At 33.8% G+C, this 27,271-nt stretch overlaps 1 protein-coding gene across 2 annotated transcripts in view; it reads left to right on the top strand.

Moving 5' to 3' along the window:
- The window catches only part of RANBP17 (RAN binding protein 17), a 322,877-nt gene that overhangs the window by 15,236 nt on the left and 280,370 nt on the right, over positions 1 to 27,271 (top strand). For both annotated transcript variants that reach the window (XM_032403702.1, XM_032403703.1), the window contains exons 4-12: positions 1,840 to 2,006; positions 5,909 to 5,974; positions 9,765 to 9,869; positions 11,328 to 11,493; positions 14,457 to 14,530; positions 16,974 to 17,093; positions 19,009 to 19,155; positions 19,753 to 19,925; positions 21,985 to 22,178. In XM_032403702.1, coding sequence (XP_032259593.1) covers positions 1,840 to 2,006; positions 5,909 to 5,974; positions 9,765 to 9,869; positions 11,328 to 11,493; positions 14,457 to 14,530; positions 16,974 to 17,093; positions 19,009 to 19,155; positions 19,753 to 19,925; positions 21,985 to 22,178 — 1,212 coding nt within the window. The remainder of the gene's footprint in view (positions 1 to 1,839; positions 2,007 to 5,908; positions 5,975 to 9,764; positions 9,870 to 11,327; positions 11,494 to 14,456; positions 14,531 to 16,973; positions 17,094 to 19,008; positions 19,156 to 19,752; positions 19,926 to 21,984; positions 22,179 to 27,271) is intronic.

Consider the following 27,271-nt stretch of genomic DNA (forward strand, 5'->3'; position numbering starts at 1 on the left):
CTTGGTTGGGGTATATAATTCTTTTTATGCATTGTTGGATTCAATGTGCTAATAATTTGTTGAGGATTTTTCTTTATGTTGATGAGAGATATTGGTCTGTAGTTTCTTATCTTAATAACATCTTTGTCTGGATTTGTTATTAGGATAGTGCTGGCCTCATAGAGTTGGTTAGAAGGAATTCTCTTGCTTCTGTCTTCTGGAAGAGATTGAAGATAATTGATATAATTTCTTCCTTAAATGTTGGTAGGACCCACCAGTGAACCCATCAGGGCCTGGTGCAGAATAATTACTGATTCAGTTTATTTAAAAGATATAGGCCTATTGTCAGATGGTCTATTTGACTTATTTTTTTAAATAAATACTTAAATAAAAAGAGGAACATGCTTTAAAGGAAATTTGGAAAAAAGAAAAGTAGAAACTTAGAAAACAATTCCAAGCAACAAATGATGTGTTCCCTTTATGAGTTTCTTTGGTTTAACCTACTGCTCTTATTCCTGCAAGTAGATTAGAATGTTTGTCATGACATGTCTGACGTGTCAGTAGAATAATTGGCATGTCAGTTAAAGTAATGATCCCAGGTCCCTGGGATGGAGCCTCTCCTTTCCTCTCTCTCTTCCTCTCAAATAAATAAAATCTTTTAAAAAAAGATTTAATTTTTTTATTTGCATAACTATATAATCTTGTTGTTAATAAAAATTAAGGTTGAGTCATGAGAATTTTTTTTTAATGTCAAGAATCTCACTACAGCTATTTCCATTAAAGCTATTTTTAGTTAAATATTGAGGTATTTACCTTTTCTTCACTCTTTACCCTAATGGCATGTTGGCCTTTGGGGCCAAAGTAGAAATGGAATCTTTTCCTTTTTAAAAATTTGTTTCCTTTATTTTCCCGTTAGACTTCTGGCATATTTGTTACCAATTATTCAATCCACTAGGAAGCTCATAGCTGACTTTGCTACCCACTTTAAACGATCTTGGTGTATCTACTTTGTTCCAAGTTTTAATTTACTATTCTGTTCGTACTTTTCCTAACTTATATACTTATTTTATCATACTGTACTATTTGTATCTTTTATGCCACTTAAACAGGATAGCGTACAGTCAGTTTTGCTATAATAAGATATATGCATCCGTAGAAGTGACTGTGCTATGCATTGTTATGCAATAAAATCATAGGGCTCATGAGAGAAATGGGATATGGAAATAAAACTCAGACACTTCGTCAGTGACACATTAAAAAAAAAGAAATCTAATAAAAGGTTTAGTAGAGTTTTACACATTTTAAATGGTTAAGAAATACTTAAATAGTAGAATAAATAAGCATTTAATCTTGAAGAAGACCTGAATTTTGTTTTTGGGTGTAGACTTCAGAAGGGTTACAGTTTGTGAGTTATAATGAAGTGATGGAAGGAAGGTGATCTGAAATAGTTTGGAAAAGTATAAAACCAGATAAGGATGCATGAGGCTGATAACACATAAGGTGAACCTGAGATAGTTACTAGATGTTTGAGGTCTGTGCATCCTGTATATGGTTTGCTTCATTTGGCCTGGTTGCAGTTTTCTGTATTCACATGGCAGTTTTTTCTACATGAAATCATGCAAAAACAAAAGTGACATTCTCATTATACTCAAATTATCCCCTAATATATAAATTGAATCGGAGCAAATTTCCTTTTTCCCAATAAGGCTTGTAGCAAAAATGACTATTTAAATAAGTATATATCTTAGAGAAAGGGATTAACTTTTTGTCAAAGAATATGTAATTACCAGCTGTTTTTCTTCACATGATTCACATTATGTTACTGAAAAGTTCAAATGATCACAGAATATTTTCTTACAGGAAACTACATTCTTAATTATGTGGCATCACAACCCAAGCTGGTACCCTTTGTTATCCAAGCTCTAATTCAGGTCATTGCTAAAATCACTAAACTGGGATGGTTTGAGGTTCAGAAAGACCAGTTTGTCTTCAGAGAAATTATTGCTGATGTGAAGAAGTTCCTTCAGGTAAGAAGGCATTATTACATTATTAGAACATCACTAGTTGGTTTTTTTTGTTTGTTTGTTTAGAAAACTTTTCTTAAAGGTGTATGGTTTGTTCTGTGACTACCAGTACCATATTAATTATGACTTATTGTTTATCCTCTGGGATAGAAGAATGAACATTAAAGAATGAACATTAAAATGTTAGAAAATACACAAAAGTTAGAAAATTTCAGAAATACATATTCTGTCCTTTCTAACATGCATGTCTATGTACTACATATATACAAAATGGATCTAATATTTTTCATGTATTATGTGATGTAATGCTCATTACATCTCTGTGAAGTGAATCTCATTTGCAAATGAGAAAATTGAGGCTTAGGGGAAAGTTAGGTGAATTGCATAAAGTTGCACAGTGACCTAGTAAAGCATAGAGCAAGCACTTCAGCAAGTTTTCTAACTTAAGAGATACATATATTTAACTGTTGCATTAGACCATGTTGACTATGCTAGTTTCTCAAGGATATTTTTAACTTAAATGATTCAAGTTATAGCATATGCACGTTTAACCTATGCAAATTCAGGTATTTGAACTGCAAAAAATAAAGAAAAATAAGTAAGAGAACAGTCATATACATTGAGCCGGTGATTCCACTTGCCATTCTACAGAATATTCTATGTCCTGAGGTATGATGTGGCAAACTTAAATCTGCTATTTCCAGTCTCTGCATGCCTCTTAGGATGACCATCTTGCCTTGCTCAGTGTGATTCAGATATTTAAAGATACATATTTTTTCATACAGACATTATCCCTAATTGCAAAAAAAAAGCACTTTAGCCAGTGCTGTGCTGTAGAAGCAGTGATCTATTACAGTTTTTTTTTTTTTTTAAGATTTTATTTGTTTTTTTGACAGAGAGACACAGCGAGAGAGGGAACACAAGCAGGGGGAGTGGGAGAGAGAGAAGCAGGCTTCCCGCGGAGCAAGGAGCCTGATGTGGGGCTCGGTCCCAGGACCCTGGGATCATGACCTGAGCCCAAGGCAGACACTTAACGACTGAGTCACCCAGGCGCCCCTCTATTACAGTTTTTGAGGAAAAACTGGCAGTTTGGATTGAGAGATGGTTCGGTATTGGTTTATTGGCAATTAGAGGCAATTTGGACTTTCTGAGATTTTATCTCTTATGCAGCAAATCCCTGTGTAAGATGTAACTCTACCATGTAGTGCAATTCTAGAAACCTCAGAATATGAAACACTAGACTATGCTGCTTCTCTTTTATTCATATTGTTAAAACCCTGGCTAACAAATACTTGGTCATCTAAAACTTCATAAGGAATAAATATATTTTTAACCCTGAGGAGAGCAGCCCTGGGGTGGTGGGAGAGTTTATGCAGAGACAAAAGACTTCTTCACTCCAGAGTTGGGCTAACAAAATAGCAACCCTCTCTTGTCATTTACTAAGATCACACACAGCTCATCAAGAATCATTAGTGTAGGGCGCCTGGGTGGCTCAGTTGGTTAAGCGACTGCCTTCGGCTCAGGTCATGATCCCGGAGTCCCGGGATCGAGTCCCGCATCGGGCTCCCCGCTCAGCGAGGAGCCTGCTTCTCCCTCTGACCCTCCCCCACTCATGTACTCTCTCTCTCTCTCTCATTCTTGCTCTCTCAAATAAATAATCTTTAAAAAAAAAAGAATCATTAGTGTAGGCAAGAATAGACTTCAGAGTTTTTTTTTTTTAAAGATTTTATTTATTATTATTTATTTATTTTATTTATTCATGAGAGAGAGAGAGAGAGAGAGGCAGAGGCAGAGGGAGAAGCAGGCTTAAAATAACATTAAGGTTGAAAACTGAATGGAATGAAGTCATTCTTGTTGGTTAACATTTCTTAAGCTCTCTTTCCAGTGACTGGTAAGTTGAACTTAAGTTGAGCTTTAGTGTGTTTTTGTCAATTTCAGAAAACCAGAAGAAACAAAATGTGTTGTCTTCAAAGTGTATCAAAGTATCACAAAAATAAGCACTTGCTTTCTGGGTATGACTTAACCTAACTGAGTCATGAGAAAGGCAACTGACTTTAATGTTTAAGTACTCAAATATAGTACCACGTGGTTCTTTTGGGTATTAGCAGCTTCTATGAATTTTGTACTAAAAATTATTTTAAATTTGCTAAATCTTTAATGGCCTGAAGTTTTGTACATCTTCTTTTCTCTGTTATTGCATTCTTACTGCTGCCACACTACAAACATTGATGGGCTTCCTTTCTACATACATACCCAGGAGAGCCTCCTGTCATCCATGGCAGTGCTATCCAATTTACTGATTCACAACAAGATACGGAGCAGAATGTAAATCAAAGTGGTGCTTCCTTCACTGAGGAAGACTTGCTATGAAAAAAATGCCAGCTGAACTAAGTGTACTTAGTAGAGACTTAGCTGGCTTATAGTCTTGTGCAAACTCTTTTATCTCCTCTGTCATGAGCCAGTACCAATCCATTCTGAGATTAGCATTGAGTTTGCAGACGACCAGCAGGTGGTCAGGGAGCAGCACTTTGAGGAGCATTGACCTGGTGTACTCAGAGGATGGATGCTTCAGTAACAGGAAATCTGTAGCTCAGTTCAAACAGTTGAGAGTGTTGAGAACGGCCATAAAGAATTAAAATGCAAAAATTATGGAATGTGTCTTTTGTTTATTTTTTATCCTAAGATAATAAATAGAAGAAATGACCAACTATAAAATTAAGACATGAAAAATTTGTAATCTCTATTAGTGTTTCTTTTTATGATTACACTATAATTGAATGTTATTTTATTTTTTTAAAAGATTTATTTGAGAGAGAGCACGAGCACGTGGGTGGGGGAGGGGCAGAGGGAGAGAGAGAATCTCAGGGAGACTATGCTGAGCACTGAGCCTGACGTGGGGCTCGATCTTATGACCCTGAGATCATGACCTGAGCTGAAATCAAGAGTCGGACACTCAACTGACTGAGCTACCCAGGCACCCCTGCATGTTACATTTTTTTTTTTTTTTTTAAAGATTTTATTTATTTATTTATTTGACAGACAGAGAGAGCGAGAGCAGGAACACAAGCAGGGGGAGTGGGAGAGGGAGAAGCAGGCTTCCTGCCGAGAAGGGAGCCAGATGTGGGACTCGATCCCAGGACCCTGGGATCATGACCTGAGCCGAAGGCAGACGCTTAACGACTGAGCCACCCAGGCGCCCGACATTTTTAATTTTTATAATTCTAGTGTGATTTTGCAATAGGGTGATTTGTTAGTAACGGTGAATGTAAAATCTGAATTTTGATTTGAAGGAAGTTTTTGAGATTAAATTAAAACATTATAGAGGCTATGAAACTGTATACCATATTGATAGCCATGTATTTATTTACCCCGGTGCCTTGGGCACTTTAGATGCCTTCATTTTAGATACCCTAATAAATGCATACACATGCACTATTAAATAATATTAAAAGGGCCTAAGTGATCTAATGTGATATTAGATGGAGGGATTTAGATTCGTTCCTAAGCAATTTATTAATTATTTATTGAGTTCAACTCTAAGCAAATTTATAGAACTAAAAAGCATTTTTTGTTCATTCTTATGCATAGTCTCATGAAAAGTATTAAACTCTTGTATTTTAAGGTTTAGTTTATTATAAATCCTAGGTGCTATAAACATTTTGTAGAATATTGTGCAGTTCTAAGGTAGGTGAGCTTTTTTCCCACGCCACTCTGTGTGTACCTAAATTTATCCTTCAAAAAATGAACTTGACATTATTTTTGTAGACCTTATAATAATTTTTCCACATATTTTAGTAGATACATTATTAAGAATATGTGATGTTTCAGTATTTAATTATTTGTTTACACATCAAGAACCAATAATATGTCTCTACTTAGGGTACACTTGGTTGTTTTCTCCATAGGGTACTGTGGAGCACTGCGTAATAGGAGTAATAATCCTTTCCGAGTTGACTCAGGAAATGAACCTGGTAAGGCTTCCATCTAATAGTGATGTGAAGTTTGCTAAGTAATGTTGAATTCTTTCATATAAAATGTTTGTGTGGCATAAAACTAGATAATCAAGTCTTTTGTGTATTTTATTGGTGGGATAATTGGGTATTGGAACACTTACTGTTACTGAAAGTAATAGCAATAGTGTAAAGTACTACAAGGAAGAGGGAATTAGACATGGTCCTTGCTCCATGACAATTGGTGAAGTGTCCTTTTATCCTCTATATATAGTAATACACTAGCCATAAGAAATAAATTATATGAAGAGAAACAAACCTTTATTTGCTTACAAATAATAAAAGACAAGCAGATGAATGGATTCTCAACAATGGGTACACAGCAGGACTCCTCAAAGAACAGGCCCCTTGGCACTTGGCCACTTGCTAGCATGGATTTTCACTCTGTACAAGGAGAGTTTCCAGAAGCTATGCTTCCCCCAAACAGTGCTTTTATGAGCTCAGCAACTGAGCACATTGTCACCTGTTTCTGTTCACTTTTGTACTTATCATGGTTCTAAACAGAACAAAAGCAGAAGTTGGGTTCTGTGTGGGACAATGTTTAAAGGGGAATAAAGGCAGTGTTTATATTTTAAAACTGTTGTCATGTTGAGTAGTCTGCATTTGTGTGTATGTGTGTGTATAAATATGAAGAGCTTGCATACCCGGGACTACTTGCCAACTCCCTTTGGAGTGTCAGTATAGTTCCTGTGCATTAAAAAAATCACCCAAAATAAGTGTTTCCAGCTTGTGTTCAGTCAGGAATTAGAGAATGTTTCTAGTTTTATTGGATGGTTTTCTTAAATTTAAAGTGATCCCTTACTTTATCACAGACCTCACTCCCTGACTCCTCCACCCCAGAGTATGTAAAGATTTCTCGCCTTATGGTTGTCTACCAGTATCCATTTGTCCCAGAAAGGAACCAGTTTAGAATTGTGCATTTCATTTATTTGACATGTTTTATTAGTCTCCATCGATCTGGAAAAATTCTTCAATCTTTCCCTCACTTTTCATGACCTTAACATTTGTGAAAATTACAGGCCAGTTTTGTGAAATGTCCCTCAATTTGGGATTGTCTGATGTTTCTTTATTATTAGATTCAGATTATGCATATTGGTTACGAATATCACAGAAATGATACTGTGGTCTTCTCATTGTCTCCCGTCAGGAAGCACATGATTTGATTTGTTACATTACTAATGATGTTTACTTTGGTTACTTGATGAAGATGGTCTCCACCAGGCTTCTCTTAATTGTAGATTTATTTTTTCTACTTTATAAATAATAACTATTTAAGACTGAAAATACCCATTCCTCATCAGACTTTCAATTTATTCATTTATTATTTATTTATTATTTATGTCAGTATGGATTGCTGGCTTATTTTATTTAATAGATTATAATTTGTTACTAACATTATATTTTGATGCTCACATTTTGCCAGATTTGGCCAGGAGGAACCCTTTCAGGCTAGCTTCCATATCCATTTGACACTCACCGGTCTTTGAATATTTTCTTACTTTTTGGCACAAGATGGTCTAGGCTTATCTTGTATATAACCAAGTGCTTTTGAAAAAAGCTTCAAGGTCTGAAGTGTGATTTTGGTTTTGTATGGTAAAAAATATATGGCTTTTGTGGACACATTTTACTTAGTCTAATTTTATGGCATTTATAGTTTGAACAAGCATTTGGTAAGTACTTCTGAACCAGGCAGCAGGGAGATCTGCAATGCATAGTGAAAATCAAATACTATTATTGTTAAATGTGAGCCAAGTAAATTCATGTAATGTCAATAACAAGATGTATTTTTTAAGAAAAATATCTAAACTTGAGGTTTCCTAAAAGAGGATTATATGCTATCTTGTTTTTTTCAAAGCCAAGTCTATTGTTTCTACTCTTCCTGTAGGATATTCAATATAAAATCATCAAGAAGTAAAATATCCTTTATCTACATTATAGAGGAATAGATATACAATAGACAATAGATGCACAGTTCCTCTTCTCAAAAAACTGGATATCAATGAGTAAAACAAGTAAAATAAGCAGGTAGGCCTTGAAGATAACTGAAATAAGACCTGGATTTGTATTTTAGCTCTATTGCTTACTACTTTGGACAAACTTTTGAACGTCTTTAAACTTACGGACTTACTGTCTGTAAAGTGAGACTGACACCTTCCAGGATCTTACTAAGATTAGATAAGCTACTAGCTCAGGGCCTAGCATGTACAAGTGCTCCGTAAGAGGTTCTTCTGTTCATGTTATAGATGTGGTAGTAATGAGAGGTTGGTCTAAGATCGTATGCCTGTAAACTTTAATTTTCATACGTAAGAAGAGGATAATATATTTCTCACGGGTTATTTTAAGAAGTAAGTGAAATAATATGTGATGAGTACTTCATAAATCACAATTGCAATCCTGTATGCTATTATTAATTTGTATTAAGGAAAAGTTTTTATATATTGAGGGAGATACTATAAGAGAGACAGACTGAAGTTTGATTTAAAAGAAGGGAAGAATGCTGGAAATGCTAATTTGAATCTTACATATTGGTTACAGATTCCAGTAACTACTTTCTGTAATCACTTCTGTTATGTTTCATGTTTCTATAAGTAAATGCGACATTTAAGTATAGTCTAAATTGTATGATGGAGCTTAGGAAGTATCAGATAATCAATTTTGAACTCACTGCTTTTTCTTAAATATATAAGCATTAACAAAGAAAATGGTTTATTTTCTCCTTCCAAATAGCAAAAGGAATGCTGTAGCAACTGTAGCCCATGGTGTTAAAAGTCGTTTGGGTATCAGACTTCAGCTTTGTTTGCTGTTTGCTGTTGATAAACGGAAGTATAAATGGCATTAATAGTATAGTTTTGACCATATCACATTTTAGATTAGAGCTCAAGAACTACTCTTCATAAATTTATTCTTTTTTTTAAAGATTTTATTTATTTATTTGAGAGAGAGAGAATGAGAGACAGAGAGCATGAGAGGGAGGAGGGTCAGAGGGAGAAGCAGACTCCCTGCTGAGCAGGGAGCCCGATGCGGGACTCGATCCCGGGACTCCAGGATCATGACCTGAGCCGAAGGCAGTCGCCTAACCAACTGAGCCACCCAGGCGCCCTCATAAATTTATTCTCAATAGTTATCAATCAATAACTAATATTCAGAGGGAATGTACTATTGCTTATATAATAAGATTTCTGGTTATTTATTATTTCTGCCTTGGTTTCTTTTTAAAACACCGAGGATATGTGAACCAATGAAATTTCTGGTATATATAGAAATATTACTTTTGTATGAAGAATTTTTCTGTAATTGATTATTAACTCATTCTCAGAGAGTAGAATTTGAAGATTATCTTAGGGATTCTTGTTTTACAGGAGGAATCTGAGGAACAGGGAAGTTGTTAATTGCCTAATGTGAAATGGTACATGGTACAGGAGTTGATAGTCTTAGGATCCACCTATGATTTTATAATCTGTGTTCATATTGCCTCTGAAAGTATGATCAATTCTGGTTTTTAATTTTGGGATTGGTATAGTTAGAAAGAGCAGTGAATTGAAACAATCTAGAAACTTGGGTTCTGCCAATGGGTCTGACATTAACTCTTTGAGTAACATTAAGCAAGGCACTTATCCCAGTAGATTTTTAAAAGCTCGCTTAACTCTGTACTTGATGCTTCTTTAATCGTTATTTCCATTCCTTTTCTTAGTAAATTTTTGCTTTGCTATTTGCTAAGTCTGGTTAAATAAATTCATCTTGATCTTTTTAGGTTGATTATTCTAGACCTTCAGCAAAACACAGGAAAATAGCTACCTCATTTCGTGACAGTTCTCTCAAAGACATTTTAGTGCTAGCATGCTCTCTTCTAAAAGAGGTAAGTTATTTAATAATTCAGTATCCTACTTAGAGTATTTAGGAAATTTTAAGTTTCAAAATAATTTCAAATGAATCCCCCTTCTCTAACCCCCATTCTGCCTTTTAAAGAGTTATTGTGAACAATCTTAATTTAAGTACAGTAGATTTCCACAAGTCTGTAAGAGGTCCCAAAAAATTCACTTTTATTTACCAGAGATATAATAAAACAAAATCCAAAGGGAATTCAGTAACTCATCTTTAAGTAGTAGTTTCATTGCCTTCCTGCTACTACTATGGATTATTTATTACAGAAGCTAATTGAGACTTAGTTTCTTTATTTTAGTTGCCTGTATTTTAATGGGATGCAGATGAACAATGAAATGACAGTAAGTTTTCCTAATTCATCAATTATCAATATTTATTCATAGGTGAGCCAAGACAGTTAACTTTAATAATTTCTTTGGGAAACAATATTTTCCCATTTGCTAATTGGTGACCTATTGAACATTAGGGATAATACAATTAATAATTATATTGTGTTTGCTTGTAATATAGGGATTCCATCATGCTGTTCAAGCTTTTTAATTGGCGTAGTATAGCATTTCCTAAAGTATGTTCCACTAAGTACAGTTTCTAATTATTTCAGTTCTCTGGTATAGTTAGGAACAGGTTAACTGCCGCAGTAGGCCAAGTTAAAGCCAATAAAGACCCTCTATTATTTTTTAAATTTTCCTTTTGTATGGAAAATTTTAACATATGCAAAAGAAGGTAGAAGAGTATAATGAAGTCCCTTGGACCCATCAACCAGTTAAGCAATAACTACTCATGACCAGTCTCTTTTCGTCTCTGTACTTTTCAAACAACTCTTTCTTTTTGTGTTATTCTTAAAGCAGAATCCCAAACTTCATATCACTTCCTCTACAAATATTTCACAATGTGTCTTTAGGAGATAATAATCTATTCTGATTGTGTCAGAATGGACATTTTGTGGGGGGCGGAGGGGGTGTGTGGTCAGGATTGTTCTCTAGAAGTTTGTGAGTGTCCTCCTTCATTCAGACAGCTCTGACAACCTTTGTTAACTGAATATGGATTATTTACACATAAAGTTCCCCCACTTGAAGAATATTATATTTTCAGCTTGTTCTAAGCAGCATTTGAGCTAATAAATCCAATAGATTTATACATTTGTGCTGAGTAAAATATTTGTCCTAAAGTTACTTTTTTTAACTTTAGAAGATGACCTATAATTTGCAGTTAAGTATCAAAGGTCTTATTCTCATTTTAGAAAATAAAATTTGAAAATAGCCTATTGTAGATTTTTGTTGATAGTGATTTTATAACTTTTTCTAATATATACAACAACATAACTTTGCAAACTTCCTAATTCTAATTTAGCATGGAAGAATAATTTAGTGAAGTGAAAATTTGTTTATTGACATATTTCATAATGTTTTATTTGACTTTCAACTTTTTTCAGGTATTGGCCAAACCTTTAAATCTTCAGGATGAAGGTCAACAAAATCTAGTGATGCAGGTCTTGAAACTGGTCCTCAACTGCCTTAACTTTGACTTCATTGGCAGTTCAGCAGACGAATCTGCAGATGATCTTTGCACAGTGCAGATTCCAACAACCTGGAGAACAAGTAAGAAGAAAGTTTAGTGTGAGGGATGGTTAGAGTAAAAGGCACAGAATTAATATGGTTGTCATATGTGCAGTTACCTCTAGTTTTTGCTGGGTAATCAAGAAATTCAAAAAGATTTGTAACACGAGGTAGCTGCTGATACCTAGTATTGAAATCTGCTTTCCTTCATATCATGGGAGCTTCCATATTTTGATATTGGAAAATAGGAAATATAGCTCTAGAGTTAGGGGGAAAACAGGTTTGGGAGGGAAAATGAAGAGTTCTGTTTTTGAAAGTTTCAGATAAATGGAGTGGGAGAGGATATAACACTGACAGAAAACATACTTTTCAAAGTTAGAGAATGAATTAGAGTAACTGACTTAGCAGAGCAGAATTGCAACTTACTTTCTTACAGAGAGGGATACCAAGAAGAAAAGCAAGCTGATTTGCTCTCACACATTTCAGAAAGATGATGGCACTAGGGTATTCCTGCAGTCAGAGGTGAGGTAAGGAATAGGGCTGAAGGGGCTTGGTAAAAAAGTCTGTATTCTGCCCAAAGTCCCCAGGATCTTCTCTACCACCTGTGCAACTACCACCTGTGCCTTTTCTCTTCTCTTCCCTGTGTGCCCTTCCCTCTTACTTCCCAATACCAGACCTTTTTGTCCTCGAGAAATTAAACTGGATATTTAGGGATATCAGATATAGTAGGGAAATACCACAGATTTTGTGAAAACTTCTAATATAGAAATCAGAGATTAAAACAAACAAAAGGGACTTAGTATTCTTAGTATCATGATGAATACATGAGCCAACACATGCAATAAAAATTACACAGACTACACATACACACACACAGACACACACCCATACCTACACATGAGTGCATGTTAAAATGGGAAATATGAATAAGATTGATGGATTTTATCAGTGTGATTTCCTGATTGTGATATTGTACTGTAGTTTTGCAAGAATTTACCATTGGAGGAAACTAAGTAATGGGTGCATGGGGTCTCTTTGTATTATTTTTTGCAACTGCATATGCATGTATAATTATCTCAAAAAGCTTTTTTTTTTTTTAAAGGGAGAGTTTAGTAGAAACAGAGACAAAGTGAAAAGTAGAAGTAATCTTCAAAAAAGTATAGTTAATATCCCCAGGGAGATAAGAAAAGGTAACACATCCCTGAAACAAGAATAGGATATTGTTTTGTTTTTTAAGATTTATTTATTTGAGAGAGAGAGAACGAGCTCGTGGTGGGGAGGGGTAAAGGGAGAAGGAGAAGAGAAAATCTCAAGCAGAATCCCCACCAAGCGTGGAGCCCTACATGGGGCTCGATCTCATGACACTGAGATCATGATCTGAGCCAAAATCAAGTCAGATGCTTAATCAGCTGGGCCACACAGGTGTCCCAGAAAAAGATATTGTTTTAAAAAAAAGTTCAGAGAGTGTTCCAAATATAAAAGACAGTTGCCAAATAAAACATTTAATAAAAGAGTTGGAAGGTAAAGTTAAGGAAATGTCCCAGAAAGTAGAATAAAAAAGCAAGAAGAGATTTGATAGGAGAAAAAAATACAAGAATATTAAAGCATGAAATTAGGAGAGCTGGCATCTGACTACTAGGAGTTTGAGAAAGAGGCTAGAAAAAAACAGAAGAAAATTTGCAAACAAATAACACTTTCTCAGCCCTGAGACATAAAATTTCAGATTGAAAGATCCCATCAAGTGCACATAGTAATGAATGAAAAAAATAAATACTAAGCTTCATAATCATAATCACTTCAGAGTAATAATGATAAGAGGAAGATCCTAAAATCTACCAGAAAGGAGAAGTAAGTCACCTGCAAAGGACTGGGGTCAAGAATGGTATTAGACTTCTCAGCATCAGTACTGGAAGCTAGAAGACAATGGAGTAGTATCCCCAAACTTCTGAAGGGTAATAATTTTCAAACTAGACTGAAATTATCAAGCATAAGGTAGAATTAAGACATTTTCAGTCATGCCCATCCTCCTGGAATTTATCCCTTTATGTGCTTGCTCTCAGAAAGTTACTTGATACAAAAACCATGGAAGATAAGGGGTTTGTGAAAAGGAAGGTTCAACACAAAATGGCAGTGAACAGACACATAAAAAGAAATCATTATATAACAAATTTAGGAACAATCAGTCCCAAGTTGAAGGCTTTAGGAGGTGGGAGGGAGAAATGGAAATTATAGGTTATTTGATGCTATTGATCATATGGAAAATGGTAGAAAGAACATTTTTCAAATCTGTCAGAGCTTTTGGAAAGAATTAGTGACAGATAGACAACTAAACACAGAAAAGATGCTATGATTAGATTCAGAGTGTTAGAAATGTAGTATGATCATATTGCCCTCCTTGGCTCAGCTGTTAACATTACTTACATAGCCATAATAAATGTAAACACTTAGAATTGATTTAATCTCAAATTGTTAAAATAGTGGATGGATTTTGAGAGAGGACAGATTGTGGTACGTACTAAAGCCTCATGTAGTATATCAGAAATTCATTTGATGTTTAAGGTAAAACAAATAAAGAAATAGTCATATAGCATGTTATTTGGAAATATGTATGTAAGTGTAGATAAGAGTTGAAAGGTACTTGGAATGGGGTAGGGTACAGCTGTTTTTTATTATACACATTTTAATAGTGTTTACTTTTTGATACTGTTTGAATTTTTAAATGCTCATAGTACTTTAATACAAATGAAAATGGTAAGATTCTCTCAGTAAGAACTGTAGATGCTACATAGAAATAAGGAACATTTTAGCTAATTAGTTTCTATCTGTATTATTTCATCTTTCAAAGGAAGGTAGCTAGGAATTAAAAAGGAATTAAGCCTAACTGATGAGAGTGGCCACATGCACAGGTCTTGGAGTTCTTGTTTGTATGATAATGAATGTCTTACTGATTACATTAAGATCACTGATTGGAAGTAATGGTATTGGAAAATATTTTTTTTTTCCAGTTTTCCTGGAACCAGAAACATTGGATCTTTTCTTCAGTTTATATCATTCACTTCCACCACTACTATCTCAGTTAGTAAGTAAAAATCATTCATTATTTCATTAAAAAGTACCTGCAATCTTTATCTAAGGGTGGCATATATTTATTGTAAAAAGTCCAATTTATAATCTTGATTGGATTTACCTCTCACAAGAAATTCTTTCTTACATCTCCTGGGATTTATGTTACTTAAGCTATTTGTCAGATTCTATTTATAGTCACCAGTGGATTCCATTTCATGGGTGAACCCAGAACCTTTAGCTGTTGATTTAGCTCTTGCCCAGAGCCAGGAAAACCTGTTAACCTCTAAGTGCACCTTCCTTTCCACACAGTCCCCATCCCTTCTTCTGGGTCTCAGTCCAGTAGTTGTCCACACCATCTGTTACCTTCCCTTTTCCTACCCTGTTTCTAACTCTTCCTCAACCCTCCATGCCCTAGGCTTGCCAGGCAGCTCCCATCAGTATCTCTGAGAAACAAAGGGGATCTGCTCATTTGATTTTGTGTTCATCACTCCAGTTGTTCATTTATTTTTTGAATTAAATTCTTTTGTGTGCTTTAAAAATCTTTAAACTCTTTGGTTATATAGTAACTTTGAGAATGTGAACCCCATCTTTGTGGAACCTAAAACAGAGACCAGGTGAGATTGGAAAAAAAAAAAAAAAAGAAAAAGTTGTCAGTTTAATATCTAAGCTTCTAAAAGTAAAGTTGGAGAATTCTGATATTGCCATTTCCTGAAAAAAGATGTTCCAGATTTAAAGTACATTAGAGTGGTGTGTTTGTTTAGATATGTTATTGCCTAGAAGGGAGGAATAGATTTACAAAAATACTCTCTCTGCTTCTTTTTTTTTAAAAACATGTCTGCTCTCTAATCTAGGGATTTAAGGTGGTGGTTTTATTTTTTTTTAAGATTTTTATTTATTTATTTGACAGAGACAGAGATAGTGAGAGCAGGAACACAAGCAGGGGGAGTGGGAGGGGGGGAAGCAGACTCCCTGCCGAGAAGGGAGCCCGATGTGGGACTCGATCCCAGGACCCTGGGATCATGACCTGAGCCGAAGGCAGCCGCTTAACTGACTGAGCCACCCAGGCGCCCCGAGGTGGTTTTAAACTGGGTTTCACAGGATACTCATGCTTCCAGGTGGTGCCAGAGTTTTAGCCTTCTGTCTTTTAACCAGAATAGTTTTATTTTTAGTTATTTAAAAACCATGGTTTCATGTACAGTTATGTTTTGCAATAAAACAAGCTACTGGCGCTTAAAAAATTAAGTGGAAAATAACTGCTTTAAGAGAAAGTAACTAACATTTATTGGGCCTGCCCTATTATATGGTGCTTATCTCCCTTCATCCTCAAAGTGGCCCTGCAAGGTAAGTATTATTGTCCTCTCTATGTTGACAAGGAAACAGACCCAGACTGGCTAAAATGAATTTCATTAGGGCAGCAAACTAAATAATGAAGCTGAGATTCAAACCCAGATGTTTTTGGCCCTCAAACCCTGGATATTTTTAATACACTGGTAGTTCCCAAACCTTCAACACATCAGAATTGCCTAAGGAATTGTTTGTTCGTTTGTTTTTTTTTCCCCAATAGTAAGGACTGTGGCAAACTGGAGAACATCTAAAAGGCCATCCTCTGATTCTTGTCACTGTTCTCACCTTTGCTAAGAAAGCCAGACATTATGTAATATATCTTAATTAAAATATTTAAATATTAACAGCCAATTCTAATTTTTTTTACAAAGCGGGCAAACAAACATATGTGGACCAAAACAAAACCTATGCGGGCCCGTTTGGCCTGAAAAGCTGCCAATTGTAGGCCTCTCACTTAATGATCAGACAGACTTCAATGGTTTTCACTAGTAGAATTAAGAACCCAAGTAGTGAAATTGTCTGGTAAAGTATTAACTTTTAGAAGATAACTAGACCATTTTTGTAGAATATCTAATGTTTCTAGCAGCATTCTCCAAATTGTGCCTTAACTTATTCATGGATGGTATGGATAAGATGTACTATCACCACATAAATTTGGGATATGCTGGATTAAGTAAAGTTATACCAAGTTACACTAAAGTTTTCCCACTTGCAGGGTATCACCGTACATAATGTACAGTATTTCTCAAACATATTCTACCACAAAACCATCTTTTATTTTTTGTAGAACACGTTGGTTCATGAACAGAGCTGGGCAACAGAAGCAATTGGGAGCCTTTTGAGTGTATGCATGTCTAGGTTGCTTTGGCATATTAAATATATGAAAATATATTAGAAGAGAATATACACGAATAGAAATTTTAGTGGTGGGGTTAAAGAGGGATGGGTGGTGTTGGTGATTGATGATGTGTAGCTTTCATTATTTCTGGATTCTATAATACTTTTCTATCATTAAAATTTAAAAAAATTTTTTTTATGTAAAGACAGTGTTCCTTACATGTGGCCATAGTTACTTTTAAAATTGAAATGAATTTTGTTGTTCCTATTTTTAGGCACTTTCATGTTTAGTTCAGTTTGCTTCTACAAGAAGGTCCTTATTTAGCAGTCCTGAACGTGCCAAGTACCTTGGTAATTTAATTAAGGGAGTAAAAAGGATACTTGAAAACCCTCAGGTATTTATGAAGTAATTTAATTAATACTTAGTATGTAGAAATACAGTTTTTCTGCTGAAAGGTGTAATAAACTCGTGACTTGATTATGATTCTGGAAGGAAATATGAAGTATCATATCCATCTTCCTTAGATCTCATTTGTAGTAGAAATGGACAGTTTTTAAAAATAGATGCTTTCCTGACAGACTTCTATGTTCTTCCTTTTTTATTTTTTTCCATTCTTTTAGGTGAGTAAGAACAGAAGGTATATATCTTACGATGCTTCTGCTTTATACCATTGTGTACTGCATTTCTTTGCTTGTACTTCTTAAATTACTAATTACTTCAGAGTCATAGCTACCTTCTGAACTAGAAGACTTAATATAAATCTGAATGTTAATATTGGATTAAGTGGCTTTGAATTATGAGATAATGTCTTTTTGCCCTCTTGTGGACAAATAAGAGTTTGTAGATTTAAAAATCTATACATTAACTTGCAAAGCTTCAGTAGCAATATTCATTTCAGAGAATTGCAAAGCCATTATTAGTGATTTTGGCTGCCTAGATAACATTTTTTGTTTTACTTTTTATTTTGTTTTTGGTTTAAAATATATGTAATAATGAAAGTACAGATTTTAAGAGGTTAAATGGTTTAAGGAGATTTATCTGTCTCTTAGTTATTACTAACTTTTGAGGGACATATAATATCTGTACATAAAGAAAATGTGCTTGCTTAATAAGGAGCAATTGATTTTGTAGGTCATTCTCAGGAGTATTTTAGTATTTTGTGTGTTATGCTTTTATTTTATCTTTTCAATGTTAGCACAATCATGAAATATACATGTTTTGTTGATAAATGGGATTTTACTAATATACTTTAAAATATTTAGTTGTTTAAGTCACTGTCATCAATCAGTATGTGGAAAATAATATGCTGATGTCAAATAATCGTCTTAATTGGTTTTCCAACATCCTCACGTTCATGTTTTGTGTCTGTAAAAGTTAGTTTGAATATTCTATTATTTTAGAATTACAAACATATTAAAAGACCTATGAGTATGAAGGATCTTTTTGTAATTTGTCCTTAATAATTAGACACTATTTTATATTTTCATGGTGTTCATGTGAATGAAATTTCTTAGAAACTTTTTCGGTATTAAACAGATACTTTTGAATTCTCTTTCATGCCGTCTACAATGCACAGTGTTCAAACTTTTGTAAAGAAAGCACTTGTGCCCAGTCTTCAAGGAGCTCTCGTAGACAACTAGGGGCCTCTTTCTTGGTCTTTCCTTTTAAACCTTTCCTTCCTCAAGTTTACCTCTATGTCTTGTAGTACTTCTTTTAAACTTTCTGTCCTACATTGCATTAATTTATTTGAATGACTCTACTTAGGGACCAGGAGTTTCTTGAGGGCACAAAGTCTGTAGGTACTCAATAAATATTTGTTGAATTAAAAGAAATTTCTATTTGTGTGCACAAATACCATCTTAACTTCAGTTCAGTTGGTATCACTCTTTTCCAGGGCTTCAAGAACCCATTCTGAATTTTCATCTTAAATATTTCTCAAGTTTTCTGTTGACTTCTGTTTAAGCTGCAGTGCATGCACACACGCGTGCACACACACACCCACGCATACATACACACACGCAAATTTTTTGTGTAATACAGTGGGTTCCCAAACATAACTTAGTCATCACAGTGCAAAGCGTCTTCTACATCCTCTACTTTGAATTTCTTATTATGAATCATTGATGACAGCATTAAATCCAGCAGGAATCATTTGTTTTCTTTCATTAATAATCTACCCAGTTGATACAGAGTACCAGTGAAAACTGGAAAACTTAATAAAATACTCTTGGAATTTTATTGATAGGTCATTAGCTTGGTTTGTTTTTAAGTATTTTTTTAAAAGCCTTTCTTTTTGTCTTATAATTTAGGGTTTGTCTGATCCAGGTAATTATCATGAATTTTGCCGATTTTTGGCTCGTTTAAAGACAAATTATCAGCTGGGAGAATTAGTTATGGTGAAGGAATATCCTGAAGTTATCAGATTGATTGCTAACTTTACCATTACTAGCCTACAGGTAAATAAAAGTATATAGTTGATGTTAAACAGTAGATAATTTTAAAACAATTTCTTGATAAGATTTGGTGGGGATTTTTAATATTTGTTACTGTACTTTGCTGAAAATACTTATTCCAGGGTTTTAGGTAAAATTTCATTGGAACATATTTTATAATAAAAATTTAGAGACTATCTGAATATCTAATAATTGAAGAATGAATTGAGAAGCTATAATAAAATCTTTGTGAAGAAATAAAGACTTTTTACAGATTTTTTTTTGAAAAATTCTTTTTATAAGTTTGGGGGGAGGTTTTAAAACCACGTTTTCTACATGATATCAACTCTGAAAAATATTCATGGAAAGAAGATTAGAAGGAAGTACACTAACATTTTAACATTACAATAATGAGAGATTGTTGGTTTCTTCTTTATGCCTTTTTGCATTTACAAAATTTGCTATGTTAAATGTTCATTGGCTATATAATTAGAATAAAATTAATTTTAAAGCCTGTGTTTAGTAATTTGTAAAAAAAAACTTTTTAGTGATTTTGTTTTTGTAATTCTTATTCTAGGAAGATATGTCATTTTAAATAACGTTTGCTTTATTTCTTTGTAGCATTGGGAATTTGCTCCCAACAGTATTCATTATTTATTAACTCTGTGGCAAAGGATGGTAGCATCAGTGCCTTTTGTGAAATCAACTGAACCCCACTTATTAGACACTTATGCACCAGAAATCACGAAGGCCTTTATCACTTCTCGGTTGGAATCTGTTACCATAGTTGTGAGGTATTGAAAACTAAATGTTTCTGTTGTGTTTTTATCTTTTGCATCTTGGAATTTAAAACATTTGAGGTATAATTTACCTAGTGTAAAATCACCCTTTTTAGTGAACAGGTCTGTGACTTCTGATAAGGGCATACAGTTGTAGAACTACCCTTACAGTTAGGATAGAGAATAGTTCAATCAACCCAGAAAATTCTTTTGTGTTCCTTGTAGTCAGCCCTTTCCCCACCCTCAGCCTCTGGCAATTACTGATTTTTTGTTTTCCTGTAGTTTTTGCCTTTTCGGAATGTTGTCTAGATGAAATCATATGGTATGTAGTCCAGCTTCTTTCACTTAGCATAATGCATTTGAGATTCCTCCATGTTGCGTCAGGAGTTCTTAAAATTTATTGCTGAATAATATTTCATTTTATGGATGTATCACAGTTTATTTATCCGTTCACCTGTTGATGGACATTTGGGTTGTTTCTGTTTTTGTCAATTATGAATAAAACAGCTGTAAACATTCCTGAACAGATTTTTATAGGAAGATAAGTTTTTATTTCTCTTGGGTAGATAGCTTAGGTGGGAGATTTCTGGGTTGAATGGTAAGTGTATGTTTTACTTTAAGAGAAACTGCCAAACTATTTTTCAAAGTGGCTGTATCATTTTGCATTCCCACTAGCAATGTATGAGAGATCCAATTGCTCTTTATCCTCATCAGTACTTGATATTGTCAGTTTAATTTTAGTCATTCTAATAGGTGTGTGGTGGTACCTCATTTTGGATTTAATTTGCATTCCCTTGATGACCAGTAATGTTGAGCATCATTTTACATGCTTGTTTACCATTTGTATTGTTTGGCAAAGTGCCTGTTAAATTTGTTGCCCCCTCTTTTTTAATTGGGTTGTTTATTGAGATTTGAAAGGTCTATATATTCTGGTCACAAGTCTTTTTATTGTATGTGTTTTGTAATATTATCTCTCCGTCCATAGCTTGCCTTTTCATTTCCCTGACAGTCTTTTTCAAAGAGCAGAAGTTTTAGAGTTTAATGAAGTCTGATTTATTCTTTATTTTTTCTTCTAGAAGTTTTATAGGTTTAGAATTTACATTTACTTCTCTGATCCATTTTGAGTTAATTTTTGTATATGATATGAGTTAAGGCTTGAAGTTGGTTTTTTATTTTTTGTTTTTGCTTTTTTGGTTTTTTATGGCTGACCAATTATTCCAACACCATTTGTTGAAAAGACTAAGTTCTCTCCATTGCATTGCCTTTATACTCTTCAAAAATTAATTGACCACATACATGTGCTTTCTGGGTGCTCTTTTCATTAATCTATGTGTTTATCCTTCTACCAGTACCTTGTCTTGAATATTGTAGCTTTAATAGCTTTGAAATCAGATAGTGTGAGTCTTTTGCCTTGGTTTTCCCTTTTCACAATTGTTTTAGCTCTTTTACTTCCTTTGCTTTTGCATGTAAATTTTGGATTCATTTTTGTCAGTTTCTACCAAAAAATCCTGCTGGAATTTTGACTGGGATTGTTTTAAATTTGTAGATTAATTTTTGGGGGGAAGAAGTGACATCTCAGCAGATCAAGTCTTTAGTCAGTGAGCATGTTTATCTTTTAATTTATTTAGTTCTTTGGTGATTTCTTTCCTCACTGTTGTATGGTATTCAGCCTTCAGATTTTATGTATGTTTATTAGATTTAATTAATTAGATTTTTCTGGTGCCTTTGGAAGGTGCAGTTTTTTAAATGTCAATTTCCAGTTGTTCATGGCTAGTATATAGTGATACAGTTGAATTTTGTGTATTGACCCTGTATGCTAGGACCTTGGTAAACTCATCTGTAAGAGGTAGTAGCTTTTTTTGTGTGTGGTTTCTTTGGGACTTTTGTGTATATAATCATGTTGTCTTCAAATACAGAATTTTCATTTATGTTTTATTTCTTACCTTCCAATCTGTTTGTCTTTTGTTTCTTTATCCATGATAGGATTTTTATTTAACATAAAATGTATTTGTGGTGAATAAAAGCATATCATATTCTAATGTTGTTGCGCACACTTGTTCTTCTATATTTGCAGAGATAATTTAGATGATCCACTGGATGATACTGCCACTGTGTTCCAGCAGCTGGAGCAGTTGTGCACGGTCAGCAGATGTGAATATGAAAAGACGTGCACTCTTCTTGTACAGTTGTTTGACCAAAATGCTCAGAATTACCAAAAGCTTCTACATTCACCTTCTGGGATAACTGTGGATAAGGCAATTCAGGAAGGTCAGTACATTTTATATAATCTATATATGGTATTATGTTGAATCTTAGGTAGTTTCGTTAGTCACTTTAATAATTTTGCTGCTAATTGTTTTTATGTATTCCCCCAAATCCTCGTCCTCTAATAAGCCATTAATTTTATTAACCTTCTGGGTATTTTGGTTGCTTGATAGTCAATTTTCAGTTCTCCTTCCAGTTCTCTGGAATCAGTTTCAAGAAAAGCCGATAATGGTATTTGAGTACAGTTCATTAACTTGTAACTGTCTTTTAACTAATCATGTTTCCTTCTTTGCTATAGTTGACTGTAAATTCAGAGCCCAGTTTTATCCAATAAAAAATTGTAGAAGACCTCATTATGGTTTTGCATTTGTGTATTAGCCTTCACCATGGCTTTGGTTTATTCTTATATTTTAATTCCTCAATTTCCTCATTATTTTTCTTTAATCGTTTATTGAAGGAGGATTTATTTATTGCTGTATGTCCCTTTAAATCCTTTCAGGAACATAGCAGGGAATAAAATTAAGTAAATACATTTTTCACATTTTAAAAAAATGAAATGAGTATGAGAATGGAAGTGGCTTTATATATTTCTAATAGGAGACACTTTAATTATAGTTCCAGAATGGTTTTTTTTTTTTCTTTTGTGTTTCTTCCTTTGATAGTTTTGGAAAGGGAATGGTAGAGGATGAGAGTCACACTCTCAATGATTTCCTATCTAAACTCTTTTTAAAAACAATTGTTTAGTAGTTAACCTTATCTACTTCAAATGTTTTCTCTTATTAAGATTTCATTATTTATAAATTAAATTGAGACACAGTATTTTTTCCAGCCTTTAATCTTTTCATGATTGATTTCTTCTTTCAGTAGAGTTTTGAAAATTATTAAACATTAAATACATACAAAAGGTTATTTACATATATTGAAACATAGTGACTAGCAATAACAGCACCATCACACAAGCTTAAAGAATAGGTCAGTATAGGTATCTGTGTTGTTCCCATTGTTCTCTGTCCAAATCTATCCTTCCTACCAGCAGAAAATACTTGTAAACTTGAATTTTGTGTTTATCAGTTGGTGCCTTTTATTATTCATAGTATTACTGCATATATATATATATGCGCAATTATTCCTCTACAACTTGCTTTATTATTTTTTTTTCTTTCAGTATTGCACTTATGAGAGTGTGTGTTGATGCTGTGGCTATAGTCCCTTCATTTGCATTGCCACTGTTCTCTGTCGTTTGAATATACCAAATTTATTTATGCATTTTTTTGTCAGTAGATATTTGTGTTTTTTCTGTTTTTTTGCTAATAAAGTGAGTGCTGCTGTAAAGATTGTTATGTATACCTATTACATAGTTTCAGTAGATGATGCCAAAGCAGTTTACAGAGTGATTTACTACTTTACATCCCATCCACCCTGATCTAGGTCTTTGCCAACAGCTCATAATGTTAGACTTGAATTTTTACTCTTGAGGTAATATATCTCATGAGTATTTTAGTTTTTATTCCCATAATTATTAATGAAGTTTAGTGTTGTCTTATGTTTGTTGACTATTGTGTCATTATCAGTGATATATATATATACATTTTGTTCATTTTCTCCTCACCATTTGGATTATTAGTTTTTCTCTTTACTGATTGAGTTCTTTATGTATTTTTGACATTAATCCTTTAGTTACTTGAATTGTAAATATTGTCCCCAAGTTTGTGATCTGTCTTTGCATATCACTTTAATGTGTCTATTCTCTTAGTTACTTTTCGTACCAAACTTTATTTGAATTAATTCACCTAATCTATTTGAAGAGGTAATGTATGCACATCGTCTAGAAAAAGGAAATTAAAATGTCTTCTGTTTCAATTCTGTGATCTGTCCTCTTGTTCTTCATGCTAAGTAGCAATTCTTACTAGTTTTGCGTATATTTTCAAAGTTTCTGTATGCAGGGCGCCTGGGTGGCTCAGTTGGTTAAGCGACTGCCTTCGGCTCAGGTCATGATCCTGGAGTCCCAGGATCGAGTCCCGCATCGGGCTCCCTGCTCAGCGGGGAGTCTGCTTCTCCCTCTGGCCCTCCCCCTCTCATGTGCTCTCTCTCTCTCTCTCTCAAATAAATAAATAAAATCTTTAAAAAAAAAAAAAGTTTCTGTATGCATATACAAACAATTATGAACTTATAAATTCTTATCCCCCTTTATTTACTTTGGATGTGGCATACCACCCTTAATGTTCTGTTCCTGCCTTTTTTTCTTCATTTAACAATGTATTTTATAGCTATTTTCAAATCAGTATACAGAGAATTCTTATTTTTTTATAGATGCATAATATTTTATTTTTTGAATGTATCATACTGTATCATAATTTATTTAACCATTCCGTCCACCACTGAAAGTCATTTGAGTGGTCATCATCAGCTATTAAAATTAATTCCATATAGATTAACGACATACATAAGTCTTTTTACATGTCTGCAAGTATATATATAAGATAAATTTCCAGAGTGGAATTACTGTTGGGGAAAGGATAAACTTTTATAGATACTGCCAAATTATTCTTGGTCAGGATTATGTCAACTTACCTGTCCATCAGCTCTTTGGGAGTGTTTCCATATTGCCTTCACAGGATAATTTACCAGCCTTTTGAATTCTTAGCAATTCTGTAGGTGAAAAATGGTTTTTCAGTATAATTTAACATTCTCATATCAGTGCAATTAGGCATTGCTTAAATTTATTTAAGAGCTATTTAGTCATCTCGTTCTGTAATGACCTGTTCATTTCTTGGCTCTTTTTATTGGGTTGTTGGTCCTTTTCTCATTGATTTTTTTTTTTTTTTAAAGAGCTCTTTGTATTTTAGAAAAATGAGCTCCTTGTCTCTGAGAGAGTTGCAAATATCTTTTTATTTTTTTTTTAGTATATAGTTTGATGAATTAAGTTATTCACAGCCATGTAACTATCACCACATTCAAGATAGAGAACACTTCCTTCACTCCAAATAATTTCCTCATGCTCTTTGATCCCTTTCCCTGTCTCTTGACCCAGGAACCATGGTTTCTGTCACTGTAGTTTGTCTCTTTTAGATTTCTTTATAAATGGAATCATACAATAAGTAGTCTTTTGTGTTTGACTTTGCATGGCATAATGTTTTTGACATTCAAATATATCATGTGTATTAATATTTTGTCCCTTTTTATTGCTGCATAGTATTCCATAGTATGACTTTACCATATTTTATCTAGTCACTGTGTGATGGACATTTGAATTCCACTTTCAGTTTTGGGGCTATTATGAATTATGGTGCTATGAACATTTGCAGACAAGTCTTTGTATCTACTTAAATTTTTAATTCTCCTGGGTAAATACCTAAGATTGCTGGGTCATATGAGAAATGTATGTTTAATATTATAGGATACTGCTATACTGTTTTACAAAGTGTAGCATTTTTCATTCTCATTAGCAATGTGTGAGAGTTTCATTTGCTCCACATCTGCATCATGATTTGATATTGTCTTCTTAACTTTAGCCATTCTACTGGGTATCTAATAATAGTGTCTCATTGTGGTTTTAATTTGCATTTCCCTGATAATGGTGGTGTGCTTTTTGCCCATTCATATATCTTCTTTTGTGAAATGTTTGTTCACGTATTTGCCCATTTTTAAATTGGGTTGTTTGTTCTTTTATACGTATTCTTATTGGAATTTTAAGAGTGTTTTGTATATTCTATATATAATCTCTCTTTCCAATATATCTTTGCAAGTATTTTCTCCCTGCCTGTGGTGTATCTTCTTAACTATTTTTCAAAGAGCAAAAGTTTTAAATTTTGATGACCTGCCTTTTCAAGTTTTTCTTTCTGGCTTGTGCTTTTTGTATTTAAGAAATCTGCCACCCAAGTCACAGAGATGATATTCTATGTTTTCTTCTAGAAGTTTAATAGTTTTTAGCTATTATGTTTAAGTCGGAACCACTTAGGGTTAATTTTTGTGAATAGTGTGAGTTAACAGTAAGGCCCCCTCCTCACCCCATACAGTTATATAGTAGTTCCAGCACCATTTGCTGAAACAATATCTTTTTCCCTGTTGATTTATTGTAACACCTTTGTCAAAATCAATTGATTATAAAAGGCTGAGGTTTATTACCGGACTGTATTCTGTACCATTGATCTATATGTCCTTCCTTATGTTAGTGTTATACTGTCTTGGTTACTGTAACTTTGTAAGTCTTGAAATCAGGTAATCTAAGTACTCCCATCTCATTCTTCTTTCTCAAGACGGTTTTGTCTGTTCCAAGTCTTTAGCCTTTCTATATTAATTTTAGCATCAGCTTGTTAATTTCTTTAAAAAAAATCTCACTAGAATTTTGATTGGGGTTGCCTCAATCTATGCATCCATTTGGGCAATCTTAACAATATTGAGTCTTCCAGTTCATGGACATGGTATATTGTTCCACTAATATAGTTGTCCCTTAATTTTCTTTGCAATGTTTTATTGCTTTCAGTGCACAGGTATTAAAAATGTTTCGCTAAATTTATTACTGTATATTTTTGATGGTATTGTAAATTTTATAATTATTCTTTGCTACTCTATAAAATCAGAATTGATTTTTATCTTTGTGTCCTATGATTTTGCTAAATTTACTTATTCTAATAGCTTTTTTGTGGATTCTTTTGGATTGTTACATATGACATGTCATCTGCAAATAAAGACAGTTTAATGTCTTGTCTTCATGCTTTTTATTTCTTTTTCTTGCCTTATTCCACCGGTAGGACCTTTGGTACAATGTTGAATAAAAGTGGTGAGAGTGGATAGTCTGGCCTTGTTTCTGTTTGTACATATAAAGCATTGAGCCTTTCACCATTGATGTAGGATGTTATCTGTAGGTTTTTTAAAGGATGTTCATAATAAATTTGAGGAAATTCCCTTCTATTCCTCCGGCTGTTTATAATGAATGCGGCATTTTTGTTTTAATGCTTTTTATCCACGTATTCAAATGACCTATTTTTTCTCTTTTTTTTACTAATATAGTGAATTACATTGATTGATTTTTCTGTGTTAAACTAGCTTTACATTCTCAGGATAAATCCTACTTGGTTATGATATAGTTTTCATTT

The sequence above is a fragment of the Phoca vitulina genome, unplaced genomic scaffold (genome assembly GCF_004348235.1).
Source record: "Phoca vitulina isolate PV1807 unplaced genomic scaffold, GSC_HSeal_1.0 scaffold6, whole genome shotgun sequence".
NCBI classification, from domain to species: Eukaryota; Metazoa; Chordata; class Mammalia; order Carnivora; family Phocidae; genus Phoca; species Phoca vitulina.